At 39.6% G+C, this 23,761-nt stretch overlaps 1 protein-coding gene across 2 annotated transcripts in view; it reads right to left on the bottom strand.

The window, feature by feature from the left end:
* PRKCD (protein kinase C delta) overlaps nt 1-23,327 on the bottom strand; it is a 30,591-nt gene extending 7,264 nt beyond the window's left edge. Inside the window, exons 1-6 of one of the 2 annotated variants that reach the window (XM_053469368.1) lie at nt 23,199-23,327; nt 5,634-5,756; nt 4,838-5,037; nt 4,619-4,679; nt 2,735-2,894; nt 2,536-2,567 (exon numbers count right to left, since the gene is read on the bottom strand). In XM_053469368.1, the coding sequence (XP_053325343.1) occupies nt 2,536-2,567; nt 2,735-2,894; nt 4,619-4,679; nt 4,838-5,037; nt 5,634-5,748 (568 nt within the window). In that variant the 5' untranslated portion in view covers nt 5,749-5,756; nt 23,199-23,327. Of the gene's footprint in view, nt 1-2,535; nt 2,568-2,734; nt 2,895-4,618; nt 4,680-4,837; nt 5,038-5,633; nt 5,757-22,862; nt 23,134-23,198 lie in introns of those variants that run through there. The other variant, XM_053469367.1, reaches the window with a different exon arrangement.
* Nucleotides 23,328-23,761: the final 434 nt, after the last annotated feature.

The following is a 23,761-nucleotide window of genomic DNA, read 5'->3' as shown; positions in this document are numbered from 1 at the left end:
AAAAGGAATTTGGATCCAAGTAAACAGCGGGTCCAGGATCACAAGATGTTTCAAGTACTAACAAGTGATGAAATGCCCCCATCTGAGCTACCCTGGTCTAAACAGTTTGGACTACTAACTGAAGTGATCATGCGTGTTGTACTTTAATTTCATGTTTAGCCACCAGGGGGTGACCAACATTTTAAGGACCTTTTGAATAATGACTGGATTCTTTCTATGCTCCCTTTACGAGGTTTGAACAGTAAATATAAAGTTTGTAGAATGTCAAATGTGTCCTGGATTCTGGCAGCCCTCCTTCGTGAAGGGCAATGAAATAAAACGGTGAAGAAACATGGTACTCGTATGGAGACAGCCAGATTTAAGAGCATAGAGAGAACTTTAAACAAATAATAGGAGAGGGAAGGACTGAAGATACAGACGCTGGGCAGACTAATAAACCACAAGTGATATTTAGTAAAAGAAAGTCAGACCCAGTGCATTTCTCTGTCAGATCATTTTCCTCTGCTTCCATAACCTCATCCTATTACTTCTACCACAAAGGAAAACATTTGAAGGCTTTTACTTGTAGAGCAAATCAGAAAAAGGTAAAAAAATAAATAAATAAAAAAAAAAAACATACTAGATCTAAGATGCGGTTTTATTTTTCCCCCAAGACTACTCCAAAAGGTTTCTAAAAAGAACATTAACCACTACAAAAGGAGAAAGCTCTTTCAGTAATGTTTTTGAAAATGTTTGTGCTTTTTGTGTCAATAACCAATTATTTTGAACATATTTAGTAAGTAAAGGAATTATAGATTTGTAGCAAACTGATCTGATCAATTTTCCATCCTAAAGTAAGATAAGGCAAGTTTCTGACACGTATACACTGCTTATTTTATCAATGCTATTTAACGTTTGGTCTCGCAGATACAGACATACTGTATAGCTACATCCGTTAATAGACAAAATCTGTTTGATGACTGACCGATCTAAATGGTCACCAAAATAGGATATTTTACAATTCTACAGAATGCTTGGAAGGAAGGAAATGCTTACATCAAATGTAGTTTTAATATAATAAATTTGATTCAAGTATCAAAAAAATATTGTTTTAATAAGTTAGTAACAACCCCAATATATTTGTATATGGTCAATCCACCAATATGCAAAAGAAAGAAAAAAGGACAAAAATATAAAATGGGATCACATGACAATATAAGAAAGGTATATGATGTCATAGTGTCCATATGTAATGTATCTATTAGTCATCTCATCTTCTCCTTTAAAGATAATGATTGTAAAAAAAAATAAAAGTCATCAATTTGACTGATTTGTCATATATTCACAATCAAGGATGATCAAGGTGATAAATTAATTCCATTCTCTCAATAGTAAAAAAAAAAAAAAATATGATTAGCTGAAATAGTCAAGGATGATTAATTTAATCTACAGCAGTTCATTGAGAAGTCTTCAAAATTCCATTAATAATATCAATAAAAATATGTATAATTCATTGATGTAATTAATCAAGAGAAAACAAAAGTATAAAAATAACTGTTAGATATATGATGCTTCGAGCTTGGATCATCCCAGTGTTAACCAGTACAGAGCTGATTCTTTCACACGGTAAAGATTCAAAACGCCACAGGGTTTAATGCAATGGAGAGATCTCACCAACTACATAATATGTTGGCCCGGTGTCTATTCTGGCATTGAAACAATATTCGAGCATATAGCGAGATTAAATATTTTCAGCAGGACTCCCCGCTTCAAATATGAACATATGCCGCTATTGGCGAGATCTTTCCATTACATTTAATCTCTGTGGCGTTTGGAATCTAGCGGATTTTATGTACCGTTACTATTGGGATGAATCAAGCAGGAGGAATCACATATCTAACAATCATGTTTCTATGTTTGGGATTAATTAGATAAATTAATTATGCATATATTTTTGATATTAATATTTGAAGACTTCTCAATGAATTACTCTAGATTAAATTAATGATCCTTGATTGACTGGACTAATTCGGCTTTTTTACTATTGAGAGAAAGGAATTAATTTATCACCTTGATCATCATTGATTGTGAATAAATGACAAATCAGTCAGATCAATTATTTAAATTCTTCATTGGATTGATGATTTTTTTTTATTTTTTCCTACAAACATTATCTTTAAAGGAGAAGATGTGATAACTAATAGTTACATACATGTGGACACTATGACATAATTTTGATACGTATTTTTTTTGACATATTGATAGATTGTTTATATACTGGGGCTGTTTCTCATTAACTTATTAAAATAATATTTTTTTGATACTTGAATACAAAAATGTATATAGTTAAACTATATATTTGGTGTGCAGTTTTGCTTCTTTGCAAGTATTCTATATACCCTTCTGTACAGTTCCCCATACCAAAATAACCTAACACCTGAGGTATCCAGAGCTACAAGAATATGGCAGGAAGGAACTATGACTAATGTCACTGAATTCTGAACTCTTCCCAGCAATCAAATACTACATGCAGGTTAGTAACACAAATATACTCACGTCTACATTTGTAGCCCTGCTTGTTCAAGCCCCTGCGAAGCAAAATGTAAGAGGTCAGTTAAACTGGACCCTATGACGAGGAGAAATGCTGCCGCATACTGGTAATTAATTAGCTTTAAGTTTTCACAACTTATACATTAATATATAGTGCAAGGGTTATTAATGTATACCAAGGCCATATTGACCACTATCTTCTCACCATACAAAATCCTTGCAGACAGAGCAGAAGGTTGGCTGATTAAAAAATATGGCGATAAACTCATGGTTCTTGACGTAGTGTATTTTGGCCTGTTTGATGGCTCCTCTTCTTCTGTTTATTGTCACGAGGCCCTCATCATCTCTGACTGACTGCTTACAATCTAAAGATAAAAAAGATAAACAGATGAGATTAATAAAATAGATTGGTTTATACCTGATGAAAAGGAGAAATAAACTGTGTCTCAAAAAGGATGGCAGTCGAATGCAGCACCGACAAAAAGTCCTTGTTTTGTCCTACGTATCAGAATAAACAGCCCACCGCAACCTCACAAGACTCTAAGCAATAATCAACATTGCAACATCTCATTACCTGTCTGTAAACAAGCATTACTTTTATTATGACGCATTTCATACACAATCACACATAATAGCGAGGCTGTCACACAAAATTCAACAACACAAAGTAATCACAAATTCAAAAAAACACAAGATCACCCCCAAAACACACACACACACAAGCGGACAATATGCATTCACACAACAGAAATACCGCCATCATACATACATGTCTCAACAAACTGCCCACAAGCATGACCAGATCCAGAGCACTAACCCCTCCAGCGTGCAGACAAAGAGCTCTGCATGATACAGAGACGTCCAAGCACAGCGACTCGGGAACCGCGCTCTTCATAAACACAACGTACGGTGCAAAGATCTGCTCAGCGTACATGTGAAACTCACTGATGTGTTTGAGGGAGGAGAGAAGAGAGGCACTAAGAGGAAGGGAGGGCAGTTGAGAAGCAAGAATGTGTGTGTGTAATAGATTAATAAGGGTGTTATATATTTATTATACAGGGCACACACACACACACACACACTAACACTGAACTCTCTTCCAAACTGGATGTGTAAGAAGAAGAAAACTGTGGGAGGAAAGTTTGAGAATACTGTAGTATAATATTGTTGTTAATAGTACTGTAGATAAAATGAATATATGTCTGATAGAAAGATTCGCCAAATTAGATTACATGACTGTTACCTTTCTGCCTCCAAAGCTTAAATGTATACGTAATAATAATGCAGGGACGGCATTTGTAATGTTATGAAGAAGAACAGGAAATAGGAAAAAAAGGACAGGTATGAATCACCTCTATACCAGCTGGCTTGGTCTGTTTCTTTTGGCGTTCAGAGCAATAAAAGAGGATTAATGATGAATAAAATAACGGGTCATAATCCCTGCCTCCCCATGAGGAAATAACTGGATTATACGTTGTTGGTCACAATATATCAATCACCCCTCGTACATTTACAGCTGCACTATAATGTGAATTTGCATGCTGGCTGCATGGGGATGAAACAATTTATCTTCTACACTTTATAAAAACTCCTTGAGGATGACATTCAAATCGATTTCAGTATTTCCCATTGGAGAAACTTAGCCGTGATTGGCCCTTCATTATGCATAGTCAATAATATAAAAGGTGTTTTCTGATCCATTGATAAATGGGGCCAAATAAAATTTCTTACACAGTAGGTAACAAAAAAAAACAAAACAAACGAAAAAAAAAAAACATGCACTTCTACATGCCTTTTCAATGAAAATATTGCATCAGATTAAGTACAAACACAAAAAAAAGAAGAAAATGACACATTTTCACAGCAATGTCCCATTCAGCAGCTAAAGTGTTAATTTCCAGTGGTGTGCCAACAGCTTCTCTGGCCGCTCACATTTTCACACCCGAGTCCAGGCAACAGCAAGGTGTGAACTTCAGCAAGAGAACAGTCTGTGTACATCTCAGAGCAAGAGAGGCTTCCAGAAAACACCACAAAGCAATCACAAGCCCCACATTTGCGCATGTTCACAAGGAAGCCAGAGAGGACATACCTGAGTCTTCCAAGAAGTACTGCACCGACACCAGTACTTTGGCCTGAGGCTGCAGATCAAGCTACATAGACAAATCAAAATGAGTGAAATCAAAACCCAAGTACAAACCACAGAATACAAGTCACAGAATACAATGCCATTTATTTTTTTTTACCAACTCATTTGTTGTAAAATATATATAAAAAGTGTTAACTCAAAGCCTTAAATGTATCATCTTACCCAGAACTCGGATTTGCCATTCCCCTTCTTGCATTGTTCAGCCAGAACGGAGACCCCCACAGTGGCCTCAGACAGGGGGTCCTCAGGTGCCTTCATCAACACTATCTGTATCACCCGACCCTCATGGATATGAGCGTCAAATGCGGACTTCCAGTCTGGATACATGGTGGGCTTCTTCTGCACTAAAGTTTTACCTCTCTCTGTGGGGAGATCCATTAACATCCACAATGATATATATATATATCTCTTTACATACAATTTTTATTTTATATATATATATATATATATATATATATATATATATATATATATATATATATATATATATATATATATATATATATATATATATATATATATATATATATATATACACGTGCACTCCATTAATCGCATATTTCTGCAAACCACTACAAATACAGCATTTTTAGGAGTTCATTGATGAGGTTATATAACTTTAATAACTTTCAGAAACTTGGCGAAATCAAGTGGGTTCTATTCTTATGGGCCAGTGCCAAGGTGTATCGCCCTCCTGCTCCAGGGATGTGCTAGAGCTCTCTGGGTACCTTGAGATTTCTTTATTAGGGAAGATCTGCCAGCAGCGTAGTGATGCATCACAGCCCTGCCACACAGCAGAGACCTAAATGGTTAGGAAACCTTTCTGAGGGCAACTACGACACACCCCGGCTTCTTCAACCTTCCTAGCTACATGTAAGAGACGAGCCGCACCTGAGTGTTATCCGCACCTCTACGGTGACAGGACCAAAATTAACCATTTCATAAATGAATTTCATACCTGTGGTGAGTGACTCCTTCACCTTCACCGCACAAAAGGGCTGCAATATCTCAGACTGATTTGGCACAGGGCCAAGTTCATAGGCGATAAAAGAGATACGCAGGAACGGAGCCATCGTGCAGCCTGTAATAGAGAATCATAAATGGTTAACATAAGTTACTTGCTTACGGTAAAAATGGTAAAATACTTTTACTTTTTGGTACTATCTTTTAAACAGTGATATTTCACGCGTTGCCTGGATACCCTCCAGCATTATATAGGATGCCTGATTGTTGCTAGCAGCAGCGAAATGCGCAGGTTGAAACTTTCTGGCCACTTGGATGCCCTCGTATCACATTACATAGGAAACAAACCTCTCATAAGAGTCATTCAGCAACCATAAAGCATCAGCTCAACGTGTTTTTTTTTTTTAAACAGAATTTAACACAAATATTTCAAGATGGCCTACATCGGCAACTTCCATGCCTGCATATAATGTTTACTGGGTCCATCTGAAACAAAACACACCGTCAACATTGATACCGACAATGACAAAGTGTATGAAAGAAGTCCTCTTTAAGCTTACCACCTAGTCCTGACACACACACCATATCGGAGCTATCCCTGAAATACTTTGGATCTTCAAGAAACAATCTGATCTATTTACTACCAGACTACTTCCTTGGAGCAACAGAAACAATCATTCTTCTGTAGAATATAAAAAACAAGAACAAATGTCCAAAATACAGATACGACTACTTCCTTCTACCGGGGGAATACAACATCTTAAGCAAATAAGGTTGTTCTAGATTATCCATCGTCTACTCTCTGATGAAGCTTTATGGTGAAACGCGTTAGGGTATCAGAATTAACCGCTGCGGATAGCAATATTTTAAGAGATTGTAATTTGATTTTATGTATACTATATTTTTTCTCTGAATTTATCTCACCCCTCCCTCCATTATTTAATTAATGTATTATTCCATCTGTCTCTATAACCCCAACACAATTCCTGGCACTGATCTATACACGTAACCAGTTTAAGCCTATGCCCAGCTGCTGATTATAATGGCAGAACCTTTTGAATTCCTTTCCCAAGAGACCTTTGGCAGAGTCAGTACCCCAGGGAGACCTAATGATCCTAATGAGCAGGAGCAACTAGGAGCAACGTGGCGAGATTATAAGGATATACCATGTTTGTCTTGTAGTTTGGGAAAATATATTCGTTCTTAACCCCTTAAGGACAATGGGCGGTCCCTAAACCCATTGAAAACAATGCATTTTGAGCCCGTACATGTACGTGCTTTGTCATTAAGGGGTTAAAAATAGCATTGGTGGTGAAGAAGACATCGACAAGCATGTTACAAAGATTTCCAAAGCTGTTAGACAAGCTTTCAAACAGGAAGAGAAGGCCAGATACCTGCTGGGATAGGTTATTTCAGTAGACGTTCTAAAGATTAATGACGAACTTAATTGAATTACCCAATAAAGGAGACAAGAACAAGTCAAACAGGTGTCTTAAAAGGAAGGGAACATCTCAAAAGAAAAACATTTGGTTTTCTGCTGTTTGGGACATAATCTGCTTTCTGTGAACATTCCAGCTCCTTCGAGGGAAATAAAAGAAGCATTTTAGAGATTGCAGGGCAATAAGAGCAAAAGTTCCAGAACCAGGTAACTACAACTGTTTACTCTGGACTCGTTCCTAATGGATTGTCAAACATCTGCTTTAAATCTGCAAGAATAAAGTGTCCATAGTTTATATTATCGCTAAACAAACAGCGCAGGAATACAGGAGTTCAGCAACTGTGCTATTCAGAACCTGGATAATTATGGTAGCTCATCAATCCATTACCGGTTATTAATGTGCATTAGGGGGCTAGCGTCTTTTACATAATGAGGGGCAAGGGTTCCCGATTTACAACCCTGAGTTTTCCATAGGGGATAACCCTAGATATTGAAAAAAAAATTGGGCAGGAAAAAAATTAAACTATTAAAATATGCCTTGTAATAATTTTATTAAAACTATATCTCACATTGCCAAAATAATTCCAAAGAAGACACACAGGCGAAACACGTCCCTACTCATTGTACAATTATGAATGAACAGCCTGAAATCTGCTCCATGCTAATCTAGTTAGAATTGTAACTTTGTACAGATCACTCATAAACCATGTTTTTAAACAGATTGGTAGGTAGGGAGACGGGTACATTCATTCAAATCATGCATCGGAAAGTTTTATCAATGAGCTCCTATTTAAAGTAAGAACTACAGCTAGCATACATTACATTGGTATCTAAGTAGATCACTTAAAAAGATTTAGCTAGATTAATTATGTTAAAATAAGTTTCATGAGCCTTAGGATCCATTTTAGCATAATTTTAATGAAAGTTATATTTTAATAGCCATTTTTTTTCTGCCCAATTTCTTTTTTCTTTTACATAATGACCTCATAAATTTTATGTATTAATTGACAGAAATACACAACATAGAATGACCAGTTCTACCATAAACATCTCAGTCTACTCAACAGGAGGTAACCTCACAAAAGTAAGGGTTTTTATTTGCTAAGCAGTGAATTGTAGGTGAGATACGTGTGGTAAGCGCACTGGTGCTAAACAATAATATGCTCTGACAAGGCTGGACACGCTATGCAGAACATACGAGCTAGTTTATCTTTTTTAGAAGCCAAGTAGCGTATGTCTTTAGGGATCAATGCAAGTTTGGCTTAAAAGTTAGGTAGCAGCTTTAAGGAGCCATGGATACATGACACCTGGCAGCATTATGGGCATCCAGAGCGGGGTGAGAGGGGGCACATGCCACTGGAGCAGCAGCAAGACCAACAATAGGCTGACTAGACTAGGTTAACTAGACATAGAGAGCAGAAAAACAACTGGTAATCAGGGGGAATGTAGCAAAAAAAGCTTTTATTTAATTCTGCACACCCCCTGTTGTCAGAGTGGTTTGGTCTGGTCTCTTCCCCTTCACAGTTTGCATGCTGCAGACACAGAGTAGTTAAGGTCAAACATGTAGTGCAGCTAGGGTTAGTTAATATTAGAGATGTTGAAACAGCGGAATGCACAGCTTTGGATTCTCAGCCATCTATTTGGTTGACAGATCATATGAAATGTCCAATTTTGGCTTCAGGTCTTTTTTGTCCCTTTTTTACTAACCTCATTTTTTAAATACCTTAGAATGTTTGTTGTGCGTCCCAGAGCTACACAATATTATGTTTTCTTGACCGCAACTCATGATGTTGAGCAAGTAACATTGCTGGATGATTATTATGGGAACTGTAGCTGGTAGCAGTATATTGGGTATAAGGAGGGCTACAGCACAAACACTACATTTTGTTGACTGCATCTACAATAACGTTCAGGCAGCCATATTGCTAGCGGATCTTCATGAGAAGTTATAGACTGGGGTTGTGGTGGCCTACACTACGCACTAATGTTTTTGTTGTTGACTGTAGCTCCCGTGATATACAGTGAGCCATTACTGGAATTGTAGACAGAGGTAGTCGTGGCTAATGTTTACCACCCCAGCTATGGTATGTTAAAGTTCTCATATTGCACAAATACATGCTGGTCTGTTAGTTACTACCACTATGATCATATAATATTTCCTATTAATGCTCAACATTTGTCTCCAACCAGGAAACCGCTCTCCTTTGACAACAAAGGTAGGGAATAGGGAGGAGGTAAAATACCACCCCCCCCAATAAAAATCCTGCGGGTGCCCATGCCTAGCACAAGTAAAGCGTTGCATCGGAACCTGCTGTATGTTAATCCAATCAAAAAGGAATATATTGCCATCTACTGGTCATCTTTGCAAACACACTAAGGTGTAGTCGCCACAGCTTTTAGCATAAACCACATGTAGTTTCGTGGTGATTCAGTTTTGGAAATATTTGGAGTTCAAATTTTGAAAGAGAAGCGAGATCAGTCTCTTGATGTGGCCCAATTAGCATCTAACGACCTGTCCTCATCCACTCTTACAAAACAGAACCACAGAACAACCAACATGATGGGACAATTGGTAACTTTAGATGCAAGTTAAGAGAAAAGGAACCCTGGTTCTCAGGCAGCAGTATGCCTTAAAAAAAAGTTAACCATTTAACCATTAACGGATAACATCACACAAACGGTTAAACTTCATAACTCGGCTGGGACAAGACCAGATAATATTGGGGTGCTGCCTGCTCCCTGTATTTTGGGCCATGCGCCTGCTTGCTCCTAGCTGGATATACAAAACAAAGGCTCTTTCTTCATAGCACCCGTAACCACCATGCAGAGGAAAAAAGGTCAATGCCTTCGTGTACACACAAACATAATTTGGCCAATAATAGCTGTTCTTGCTAAGATAGAAAATGGCTGGGGGTTTTTTGTGTGCAAATTTTCAATGTGGCTGTAATCTGCCCACATACAAGGAAATAAAATAAATGTAAGACCTTCAGTAAACCAAAGGGAGGCCTGCAAGTGCTTCCCGCCCTGGGTTCAGAGGAGGGTGTAAGTACGCCCCTGCGGGGTTAGGCATGGGCCCCTGCACCCCATAACTCCCATCCACTATGCCGTAGGATGGGGAGGGATTAATTTCTTCTACACGGTAGGTGCCACTGATGAACAATTTATTCCCCCCACACTTTTTATGTTTCTAGAGCGCCACATCCATCCTTACATAGTACCCAATAGGGTAGTATTTTTCATAATTCTGACTTACATGTAGTGCTAGGGAGATGTCAGGGCTTTGTTTTGTTCGGTTACGTTTCATTTTTTATTTACCTTTGCACTGATAACACTGTTATCAGCAAGCAAGGCTCCTGGGTCTATCCTGTCCTTCTGTGACCTTCCAGTGGGCATTATCAGCGATGCCTACCAGAAGGGAATGCCCCATCGCCCCATCAGGCATTCCTTATGTAACAATGTTGATGCCAAGCGCCGTTACCTCCTGCCGCTGCAATAAAGCTACTATGTGCTGGTACATACCAATGGGCATCTTGCCACTGCTATTTAGGACTTACCCGTATGTCCATATGGTACTAAAGGGGTTAAAGGGGAAAGTAATTTTCCACACCACAGCACAAAAAAGAATGCATATTAGGGTACTTTATGCGTTCGTTAATATGCACACTTTGTTTAGGGAGAAGCTGCAGCTCCCCTACTCTTGAAGCAATTAATGGCAGGTGGTGCCATTTTAATCAGGGGTTCCTGTTGGAGCTGACTGGGGGTAAGTGTATCACGTGGCCAAACAAATCTACTGTACATAAAATCGCAGGCGCTTGCAGCTGAAGTTGAGTCACATCAGTCGAGTTACCATTTAACTCAACTGGCAACTTGACTGTTAACCAAAAGCTTCAGGCTGTTTCAGTTTCATAAAGTTTCACTCAGAGACATGAGCGAGGCGGAAAGGATGTGTTGTAATGTAGTGGAGGGGGCAGTTATAGCCTTAACTATACCATAAAGGCGGCACGCAGTCATGTGCATAAAATAAAGTATTTTAACATGTTGTATCATTTTATTCCTGGGTACCTATAAAGGAAGCGTCTCAAGAAAAAAAAAAAACTGATATAGGCTAGTACAGACAAAGACCCGATTTATTTCATTTTACTTAACATTCCTTTATTTAAGGACCTGCAGGCTGCTGCAACGGTCAGTTGTGTGATATTTTGGATGACTTTCCCTGCTCAAACACCACCCTGAGCTGGTGCTTTATGGAAATGCATAAATAAAATGTATTGCGACAGCGTGTCAAGCTAGGTGATTAAGACTGAGCCATTCCATTGTTTACCACAGGCAATACGATAAGAAATCAGGGTGTTTGTTTAGTAGATTGTGTTAAAATAACAGCTAGAGCAAAAAATGACTAATATGCAGCTGCCTGAAAACATTGTATTATGCAGAAACTAGAACTAGAAAAACAGCACAATACTTTGGAAGTATTTTTTCTGTGATACTAACAACAAAATGGTAGGAAATTCCCACCATTTTAACATCAGGCATATGGAAAAAAAAAATCTATATTTTTTACCGACTTTCCATTCACATTCCGTTCTACAGCGGCAGGAAATGTTCCCGTGGTGGTTAATAAACTGTTTCATTTCACCAACAGAGCAATGCATTATGAATTATACATGCCTCTCCAGCAAGAGATTAGTAGACACTGCACAATGCATGGTTAAATCTGTGAGGGTTTGTTCGCTTCTTGAAGAAAATAAAAATCACCAGATATGGTGCTTAATAACGCACAGTAAAATCTCGAAAAGTTTAGTGAACTGTTGTTTTAAATTACTTTTATCAAGGTTCTCTTTTTTTCCTGTTGTCGCTGCATCCTGTACACGTATTACACACACATGTATGTACAAACAGCAGGTGTTAGGAGGGGAAGTCCGTGTACACGCTGCCCTCTCCCTCCCGCTGTGAGAAGGTTAAGTAGAAGATTGAAACGGAAGATGTGCTCCTTGGAACTTGTGCCTCAGCCAGGCGAATTTCCTCTCCTTCCAAGTGAAAGGCAATTAGTATTTGTTTTCCTTCCTGGATTGTCCTCTAAGGATATACTTGGACGCTGAGCCGGAAGCTCTAGAGTAAATTATTCTACAACTTGACCAAGCTGCTAAAGTCAAGAAATGCCTACACAGGCAGTACCATAAGAAGTGCAAAGAGCTGTATTTTCTGCAAGACCAAATGAACAAATAAACACTACCCATACCCTGTGCCCTGCTATACCTATGCCAGCATGTGTGACCCTGTGGGAGTTTGTATTACTTTGCTCTGCAACTGCATTTGAATTGTCCCTTCCGCATTGATGCAGGCAGCCTACAGAAGAGTGCAGGCGCTCCTTCACCAGGACCAAGTGCGAGGCTGGAGGAAAGGGAAAGCGCTGAGCAGTGCAGTGTTGCTGGTGCTTGAAAGCAGCATGTTGTGTGTGTTTGTGTGAGAGAGACAGAAAGAGAGGGTGTGTGGCAGCTATACAATTCACACTTTGACACTCATACACCACTCTCGGTTAATTTAAATGCCCCTGCCACACCAAAACAGGGCAGGACACAATATTTCCTTTGACCCCAACAGGTGCTCTATCAGGACGTACTATTATGCTCTCAAGGAGCTAAGAAATAACAATCAACATAGTTGTATCCTTATGTATTAATGCACACATACTTGGTTGACTGGGCAGCGTGTATAATAAATACCACTGTTGTTGTCAAACTATGCTTCTGCTGGATAAAGCCTGCATTTTCCAAAACCAGACTAGAAGATTCCCTTTCTGGCACAAACTGGTACTTACAGTATTTTCTACAAGGAATTGTTCAATCAGTTTTATAAACTTCAGTATGCCCTTCATTCGCTCTCAAACAGACCCTGCTGCAAATAACCAACAAAGACCATTTTATAACAGATCTTGGAACACAGGAGTTTTGTATCCTAAACAAAGAGCAAATGTACAACTTCAAGCTACCCCCTGGTAGTCTTATGTTTGTATATGGCTGCAGGTAAAATATAACTATTCTTTCAACTAGATATATATATATATATATATATATATATATCACACATACACATTCATACTGTATACACAAATGGAAAGGGTGTAGCTAGAAGTGTACTATGTTGATGGATAATGTTAACACTTATCCATCAACAGTTACATATAATAATATAATCTCATATAATCTAAACTAATACAATATATACTCGATTGCTCATTTAATTTATTTTTAGTCTCAAATGGAATGCATACCTCCCAAGTGGCTTGGTTTTGGTTTTTCAAAAGACATTTTTTTTTTTGGGCACTGTCCCATGTAGCTACCCCACAGTCATGATTTTTTCAGGCAGCGGGGACCATGGGACAGATGGGGAGATCCTCTGATATAACCCGGGGAGCAGTAAAATCAATGAGGGTCTGTGCAAAGACATCCATTGCAGATCTCACATAGCCTCCTTGCAAAGTTCAGTAGCTGAGCACCACAAGGTGGCTCATTGGGTAAGGTGGGCAGGTGGTCCTAAAACTGGTGCCACCCTGCCAGCCCCATTCCTCAGTCAATATATTTTATAAAGGTAGATCAATATGCGCAAGGCACATGCAGACATAGTGTGTACATAGTGCGTGCACAACTGCCATGTGTTTAAATTAGTATATAAGTATAGATACCATTTCCATAACATCATAAATCTGGTAGAGTGTGTTTTAGCAGAAGAAAGACATAGTGTTCCAGTTCATAAGGGCTCCAAAGTCCACCTGTCAGATTCAAGAATCACTAACAAATAACCAATAAGTAACCAAGAAGTATTCTTCTGAAGGAGGGGCAGGGTGAGATATGGGGTTTGCACAGCAGTATGTGTACCCTGAAATCTGTATAACTATATTTGTTCATTAACCAAGAGCTGTCCTACTTGCATCCGAGTACATTTTTTAGGATTGCTCAATAAACGATCAGTCACAGCCTCCAGACCACATCCACCCTGCGGCTGAAGCCAGCCTTTAGCTCCGTATTCGGCCTTGAACTGCCTTGGCATCAGCCTTTAGAAGCTGGACCCCTCTCATTTAGCCAGGAACTCACTTTTTCCATGCATGATTAGGCATTCCTATCCAAACAAGCATCCAATGTTTACTTATGCAAATCTGTTAATGCAAGTTTCAGGAGTAAAGAGGACAAATAAGATATTAAAGGAGCCAACTGGAAGAAATCATGGACCCAAAGCCTGTGTTAGATCGTATCACTCGCATATCCTTTATTACAGGTTTGCATCAATTATCCTAGAGCTCTGTACAGCTGCGGCCGCTTTAGAAGACTTCTTTTCGTCTTAAGGACAACGGCTGGAATAACAAACTATTTTAAATTTTCCATTCTTTTTTTAGTTTATGTGTTGGCGTAGCAACAGCACTGTAATTACCATTCATGCAAAAGGCAATAAAGAGTAAGCGTTAAAATGACAAATGGACTTAAAATGAACACGGAACAGTTATTTTCTGCAAACGCTAAATATATTTACAGGGAAAAACAAACATAATAAATCATCTCAATTCCCGCGTTGGCGCCTCACTTTTATGAGATTGGCTTCTTAAGTGTCAATTACATGTGGCAGAGCAATTGCTTCAATGTAACGGCAAAATTACACTTTCAGGCTTCATAGGGAGGTTTAGCGATCATCTCCTTTTTTCAATGTAAAGGGACACCCCCAGCAGTTAATGGGTTAAAAATAAAGACGGGTGTGGAAGAGTAAATCAATAGTAACAACAATAGAGATATTCTGCTACTTGTCCTTTACCAACAAAGTGAGACCAATAGCACTGCACAAACCGGTCAAACTAGAACATAGCTCCACTTACAGGGTTGCAAGCAGGAGGCTGATTTCAAGCCTCCACTTGCTCTTTTAGAATCACATCAACTACATGAACTCAAGACTGGAAAAGAAGCTTGGGGCTCTTTAACAGTAGAAACACCAAAGCATCGGCTAAATATATTAGCGGGAAGTGTTTTTCTGGATAACTTGCTTGTTAAGTCTTACCCTTTCATGAACATGAGTAGGGTAGGTCCATCCTAAGAGTCCATACTGATGGCAGAGAAGAAGTCAGCATGGACTCTCTTAGGATGGACTTATCCTAATTAAAGCTAGCAAGCCTTAGGTTAACCACGCTTTCTGAGAAGTATAAAGCGCTGAAAAGATGACAAACCAAATGTTTAGAGTTAATGATAACGTTATAATGTTTTCACATTTTAGTGCAATTTATTGGAAATAAAGAGCAGTGTCATAAATTGCAAAGATCAGAGGATAAAACAGTACAATGCACCTTTTGAGGATACCAACACAAGGCCCTTTCACTGGTGCAGGTTGATCACTCAAAACAACGGATCTTCCAGTTGAGTTTTTACCTCGGGCCCCTCCTCAGCAGCCGCCGTCACCGTAGCGCACCTTTTAATGTATCCCATGGAGGCTGTGCTGGTTTGGCACAGTTTTCCAAACTGTAAATGGGCTGGCTGAGGAGATCAGAGATCTACCTGGTAAACAGCACATTGAACAAAGGTCCTCATGGGGCCAACTGCCCAAGAGGAGACTGGGAGACTGCAACCCTAGGCCTAGTTGACGGATTGCTGTCTGATTACATTGATCCAGAGACTCCCGTTGGTTATTTTATATCATAAAATGCTGCCCTCCAATATTACCAGGTCTGAGAACTTATGGAATGAGCTTGCGACACATGGATTGGGTACGCGGTGAAATCCACAAATATAGTAGGTTTGTCTTGTGATTGTGACCTAACCAGTTGTTACACATCACTTGTAACGGCCACTTTTGAAAAGCATTAAGCAACAAAATAAAAACGACCAAAACTTCTGCATTTAAGAAGTAGAAACATCATGTACAAAGTGCTTCCAGTGCAAATTATGAGCCAAACTAATATTGTGTTGAGTGTGAGGGGTTACTTACATGGGTGCAATGACTGGGGGAGGGTGAGGATGACCAATATCCTTCCACCAGCAGCTCTACCAACAGTAAATGGGAATTCTTAGCATGAGAAGAAGGGCACCAACCCTACACCAGTTCTGGTGTTACAGAACCCCGGCTAGTGCCACAGGAATAGTTTGAGTCAACAAGCTAGGCTCTAAAGAGCCAGGTTGGGCTATTAGGAGAGACTTTACACAAAATCTATTTGCCTCTCTATGTATGTAAATACTTTACATGTTAACAGATCTGCTTATGGTTCATCGGGGCAGATTTACCAAGGGCTCATTTTAAATAGATAAAACTCATCCCATACTGCGTAGTTTTAGTTTGATCTGCTTTTTTGCTTAAATTCCAGAGATATAAGGTTTTTATTGTTATCAATTACCTATTTATGGACCTTCTTTGTAATTCAGTATGCATTTTAGCATACTGGAAACTTGCGTTTTAAGCACAGAAGACAGCATCTATGTCGACAGAGAGGAATATTGGGTTAAAATATTGTTTTCACGGTAAAGAAGTTGGGAATTGCGGTTAAGCCTGAGAATAGTGTTATCTGTACACGAAGACAATTGAATCCACTGGTATTTGGGAAATCACGAGTTAGATGAGGGGAGATTGAGGAATTTACAGGGCAGATTGTTCAGTTATATTGAATGCCTATATTCAGTTACACATCCTAATGATACATCGGGTCCATCATCTAAATGAACCTGCTGAACTAGTCAGCTGACTATGCAGTTTCTTCTGCTACCCAAGAGGCAATAGAATAGTCATATTAGTTGAATCAGTTTTTTTTGCATGCCATAAATAAAAGACTCCTTTATACAAAAATAACATAGTTTACATGTTTTTGTTTTGAAGGCTTCTACAAGGAGACTAATGCCTGTCCCTCAACAAGTGGAGAATTGTGGCTGCAGATGTTGGTTAATGTGCATTATTGACAAAAGAACTGTATGACATGACCATATCTGATACAGGGGATGGAGTGTGTGCCTTCTTTAAGCAAAACTGAATATTATATAATTATATCACAATAAACTCAAATTCATCTCTATCCATAGGCTCTACAACATAAGGCTAGAACTGTGGTCCTTTAGTGACAACCGACAAACAATGCCCATTGACCTCAGTGATCCACATAATGAGGTCATAGCAGGGATCAACATGTACTTATAGTGTTAGCCAGGGTGCGGGGCCAGCATGTATGGTGTTTATGTTACACACTAATGCTAATGACATACTGTATGTCAGCATTTAGTGTTAGCGTGTGTGTATTACTGTATAGTGTTAGCACGGGTGTACATAAGCACAGAATGTGAGAATGTGTGTGTGTAAAACGTATGTTAGTGCATGGCAAGGCTTGACAAATCCCAGACGTCAAGTTGGGTAATATAGGAAAATAAAAATATTATTGGGGAACAAAGAAAAAAAGCTGTCCCCTAACTTTTTTTGGCTGGCTCCTAAATCCAAACCAATTTGTTGACCCCTGGGTTGGAGCACAAAGAAAGTTTTAAGGGCCCAGTAGCATTTCACAATACAAATCCACATCCTATTTGAGAAAAACCATAGGGCTGCCGGTAGTCAGGAAAGTTAGAGACCACGCAACCCCTTAAGGCAGCAATACACAATAGTCGCTGCAGAAAACGCAGCCTAAACTGGTCGAAATTTTCTTTGAGTAATAATGAAAATCTGAAAATGAGTAGAGATAAGAATTCCAGTAACGGGTCTTCTGATCATGACGTGTCTTTAGGTAAACTACATTTCATGTCTACACAACTAAACGAATGTGAAAAGCGACACATTTATGATTATTATTCTGGAATTACCAAAATGAATAAATCATTTTCCCTGCCCCAATAGGCTGGTTCACAGCAAGTATTTTTTTCTTTAAATGCATTTTTGTTCTCTAAAAGATCTCTGCTTTAAACAAATATCTGAACCCTTATACCTTTGCAGCAATACAACATGAATGTTTATATAAATGATCCCGAGAATGTATAGACAGTGTAAACAAACCAATATTACTGCATCCATGAGGTTTTTACATCACAGATCATAACAGTTTAACCCTTTATGTTTGCAAACTAATAATCTTTAACGAGAATAACAGATGCTATTCTAGATTAGCGGTTCTCAACATCTTTGTGAGAGTGTGGGGCACTTGACCCGAGGCAGCAATTAAATACTTCATTTCAGTAAAATAAATAAGCAAAATATTATATTATATTTACCCCAGGTATTTACCTTAGGTAAGGAATATTTCACTCCTTTTGCTATTTGTTATATTATGTACAAAGGGACTTTTTGTTTCCTGAAGAAGCAGAAGCTTCAGCCTCAATCAGTTTGAAAACCTAAGACCACCGGTAATCCATGAAGGTAGGAATGCACTAACAATGACTTTGGTAAGCGAAAATGTGATCGTATAAAGAATGGTTAACTCTCCACATCCATAATGACATTGCACGCTGTCAGGGCAGGCATCGGGGGTAGAGCTGTAAGGGGCCAAGCCTTGGGGGGGGGCCCTCATGCAGCACATTTGCCCTACCCCTCTGTGCCTACATTTCTTGCTTGTTGCACGCACAATGTGTATAAACATGCTGGCAGCCGGATGAGAAAGGTTATCTCAAGATGCCAGTCAAGGGTCTTTAACAGCGTTGTGCTGACACTGAGGGGCAGGGAGGGAGCAGAGGTGTATGGGAACTGGAGAGGTACAGACACAGGAGGGGGGCAGAGGGGTACGGACAAGATGGACAAAGGGGTAGAGACACTGGAGGTTGGGAGGAAGGCAGATCTGTAGGGAAACAGGGGGGTAAAACCACTAAGGTGGGGATGGACACTGAAGATGGTATGGACACTGGGGGAACAGGAAAATTGAAATAAGGAACTGGGAAAGAGAAGCGGTCTCAGAGGGGTTATGGTGCTGATGCAGGGTACACACATCTGTACTGGGCCCCAAAATTCCTGATGGCAGCCCTGAACGCCCTAATGATTTTTAAGTAACTTTAAATACACTGTTACATAATCGGATGACACGCTTCTCCCATGGAAGCCAAAAGCAATGTCACGCTAATCACATGTAAATTCTCCTTTTCACCCTGCCTTTTTTTATGAACATGGTTAGTGGGGGATGGGTTAGAGAGGAGAAAAAAAAATTACATCCCGTTTTTAATCCTTTAGGGTAATCTGATCTGTTCTGATTTCAGTTTATTACTGTGATCAGTTTAGTTTTATCTCTGGAGCAACAAAGGCTAATGGGGTGAAACTATCATTGGGTATTTAGAAGCTACATTAGTTGTATCAATTATAGAAAACTGTAAAAAGCTTTTTTTTGCCAATTACTTGATTTTCCATGCTAAATGATGAGATAAAGATATCTGTAGAAAGCTCTGTTGTGAAAAACAAATTGGAAAGAGTGCATTAAATATTAAAAGGAGATTATTTGTTGAACAAACAACAAATGAACTTTTTTGAGGATAAAATGTGTGTACAACTCTTGGTTACTGAGGGGTTAATAGACAGCGATTGTAGTCAGAAATTCACATCAAATAAAGAAAAATAATAACAAACAATGAGAACACCAACAAAGCAACATGAAATCTTAGGAATGGGAATTTAATTAGTCTTGTGCTATAGATATTTGTATTAGAAATGGGGTTTAAACCCTTCATTTGTCAATACTAGTGATCAAATTCACATTTAGAGGCCAGAACAATGAAGTTGGATTTATGGAAAAAGAGAAGCGTTTCTGCACCTCCTTTTCTCCCTAAATCCGTCTTCGTTATTCTGATCTCTCGGAGTACTTCAGCAGAAGGCAGGAGTTGCAGGGACAGCCGGGTTCACAGAGAAGCCTACGAGGAAAAAAGACACAGGGAGAAGCAGATGATGAAAGAAGGCAGAAGAACAAGAAGAGGCAAGAGAAGAAGCAGAGTATTGAGAGACAGTGAAAACCCAAACGAAAATGTGGTGCTCTCAGCTTCATTTTTGTTTGTTTCATTTGGGTCCCTTCACACTTTCGGACATTCATGTAAATTGATGAAATTTTGTTTAAAAATTTAACTTATATGTATCCGAATTCACAAGTCCACTAGGCATTTGGTCTTTTCCTCTATCTCCCACAGCTCTTTGCGTTGCAGGAGACACATTAACCATTGCTTAGAAATGCGGGTATGCGAGATATTCACCACCAGACAGCTCTAGCGCTGGCTTGCCTGGGAGTTCCATACAGATTGATTCTTTCTTCTTCCCAGTAAAACAATGTATGTTAAGGTACTTACAAAGTAATTCATCGCTGGTGGGACACAACATTGCCCCTGTAACATTCATAACGGCCTTAATTCTGTACAACTACAATCTATGATGACAGGTGATGTTCTACAATGTGTTTAATATGGTTATCATATTAACAGAGAAAGGCATTAACAGACAGAAAGGATTGCTGAAATCTGGTTTTAACCAGTATTCTGCACCCAGCTACTTGGCTTTCAGGAGATGTGTTTGACTATACTCACTGCTGAGCAGCTCTAGCGCTGGCTTGCTCCCATTGATTGCTTAAAGAGAAGTATTTAGTACTTAAGTATGCATTCTTTATGCGGCACAATACTGTCCCTTTAATAGTATATCTCACACTGTCATTGACATCATTATGCAAAAGCACAAAAGTGTCACAAATCCAGACCTCCTCCTTCTGTGACAGTTACAAACAATTCCTATGACACAAGTTCAGCAGCCAATCAGAAGTAGAGCTGGAAAAAATTATGTTCTAAACATGAGAAACGGGTATTGTTAAGAATACCTTAACAATGGATTTCTGGATAATTTTAAGTACAGTCACAGTCATGTCTTGATTTATATTGCACCATCCTATTACACAGCGTTATAAGTAGTGTATTGCCTAACAGGTTGGACCTACAGAAACAAAAGGTGAGGAGCACCCTGCTTGAACTCACAGTTATCACCTACAGATATCATTTTAAATTGGCAGGCATACCATTTTGTGTTGTTAGAATAAAATAAATGAAAGAGAGGGCTAGCGATCCCCTGGGCAATGATAGAACAGGTCCTTGGGAAATTTACAACACACAAATTGTCAATACTTGGTGGTTATAAAGTAGCGCTTCACAGATCTCTGGTGAGACCTCATCTAGAGTATTCTACGGTTCTGGAGACCCCATCACCAGAAGGATATGGATTTTCTGGAGAGAGTTCTAAGCAGGGCTACTGAAACGGTGATTGGTTTGTAGGACTATATAAGGTCTTTAAATCAGGAAAGCCAAGAAGACTAGATGGGCTCATTTTTTCCTTTTTTGCCTTTAAGTTATATGTTTCCATGGACTGTTTGTTCCACTGGGGGCTGCCATGCCAGGTAATTGAGACACCGGTGGCACGCATTCTTCTTCACCCTATACATCGCGCCCAAGATGTGAACCCAGCTGTGACCTTTTTGTGCTGTTGGCTCACAAGCAGAAATACAATGAAATTCCTGGAACTTTTAAGAGTCGAATCAGCAACAAAGACACGATGGTGACGAATGTTCATTAAGTGCTAAATTATGTGTCAGTTGGTTTAATACTAGTCTCCTACATACATTAGGGTTTGGGTGAGGATCACAAAACAAGAGTCAAAACCTTTACATACTACTCCATTTAATGCTACATGTGAAAGACATTCATTCTGCAGAAAAATCACACACTGCATAATAATTATATGCTTAACTACTTAATCCTGAAATTAGTACCAGCATCTGTAGCATCTAGATTAGACCGCATACATTGCGTGAGTGATCACTAACGATCAACACCATCCCCTATTGTAAATATACACTTGAACGAGCCAGTTCCGGCATTTATTTCCTTAACATGTATATAGTTAGTGAAGTCATTATAGAACCATCTAGGATTCTGGTAAAGAAACAAAGATTGGACCTTCTTGTGGGTAGAAACCTCTTAGTACATCAGCCTGTACACTTTTTTTTAGATCATTCATCACTTTCTTTAAAAACAAAAAGAGTCCGTCCCTATGAGCTCTATGGAAAAGTGAGCCTGATATGAAGCATGAAGTGTTCTATGACCGACCCCGATATATCTGTGTGATTTAAATGTGGAAACATGGGTTGTATAAATATCCTGTAGACAAAAAACAGAAAGCCAGCAGTGTTTCTGGATTTGGCTTTTACTGCTTTATATATAACCGCCGAATGGCAAATCACAGTTTTAGATTGTCAGCTCTTTGACTAACAAATTACTTATTTATTTTTGCTGCCAATAAAGAGAAACAATATGATGACAGCAGTGTGTGTCACATAGCAGATACACTCTGGCTAGTAATGCCAATACACATTGAAATGTATCGGTTTGTTTTAGTCTGTCAATTCTCGTCTTGTCATACCCCCTGAAGCGCTGCGTAGATTGTTGGCGCTATATAAATACAAGATAATAATAAATACACCCCCAGCGTTACAATACCCCTCACTCACTCCATGTATCTGCTCACTGCCTACTCCTCCCGCGTCATCCACTCACTCCCAGCCAGCCCATTCTGCATCCACTAACAAGTCATTCCAGCCGTCACTACCTATTCACTTCTCCCACCTATTCACTTCTCGTGACCCCTTAAGTCCAGTGCCCGCCACCCGGCCCGCTGCTCTCCCTCCCCTCTCTTTAGCCTGCTCCTCGCCCCTTTCACCTTCCCTTCACCGAATACTCCCCCCCCACACCGCCACCGAAACTCTCTCAATCAGCACCGGAAAGTTTTTCCCTTCGCGCCGGCGCCTCTTCCAAACCTTCCCCTCCACCAACCCCATCGTCTCACCTGTCAGGCTCGCTGGAGGCTCTCAGGTGCTGGCCGTCGGGTCCTGGGCGGGGGTCCCCGGTTTAACGCCGCTTCCTTATTCCGCTCAATGTGAGCTCTGCTGGGACTCCCCCTCCCTGCCTAGCTACTACCTCCCTCCGTCAGGCGCCACCCCCTATATCTTCCCCCCCCCGGTTCCCTGTGGCCTGCCTCTCCTCGGTCAATGCCGTGGCTCGGATATCTACCTCTTTTACGTTGTACTATTTAATCTCTCCTTCCCTGACCCCGCTGCAATCCCCTTGTTATCCGCCACTTCTTCCTCCTCACTCCCTCTCTTTTATCTCTAAGTTTTCTTACCTCACTCCTCCTCCCCCGCATGACTTGTCTGTTCCTCCTTCCTCATTCTTAACGAACACCATTGCACCCCTTCTCGGTGCACATCTGACATTTAACCGCTTGTGACACTCACTTCTGAGCTCCTTGTTGTGCAGTCACTTCCAGTGATGTGTGTCTCCCGGTAACAGGGCTTTAGTCCAGTCCACTGGCTGCCATGGGAATCAAGTGTCAGAGGTCCTTTCTAGGTGCATAACCTTGAACATTTGGAATGAAGTATAGCAGCTTCTGGTTTAAAATGTCAGCCTTTATTCTGTTTGCTCCAAAAACAGCCTTATGATAATTACATAGGATTCCAGAATTACCATTGTTGTGATGACCCCTTATAATATTCTTGGTGACATTACCTAAAGGTGGTGATCATAAGTCTACTATCCTTAGGGATACCCCCTGAAAAACGACCTTAGGGAAACCCTGTTAATATATGCATGAGATATTTAGTAACATGTTGTTTTCATATAAACTTTTCTGTACCTAGTTCTCAAAAAGGAAATATCTCTATAAAGCTGAACTTCTCACCTTTCTGC

Source organism: Spea bombifrons, chromosome 6 (assembly GCF_027358695.1).
Source record: "Spea bombifrons isolate aSpeBom1 chromosome 6, aSpeBom1.2.pri, whole genome shotgun sequence".
In the NCBI taxonomy this organism is placed as follows: domain Eukaryota; kingdom Metazoa; phylum Chordata; class Amphibia; order Anura; family Pelobatidae; genus Spea; species Spea bombifrons.
This window is presented reverse-complemented; position numbering and strand designations above follow the sequence as displayed.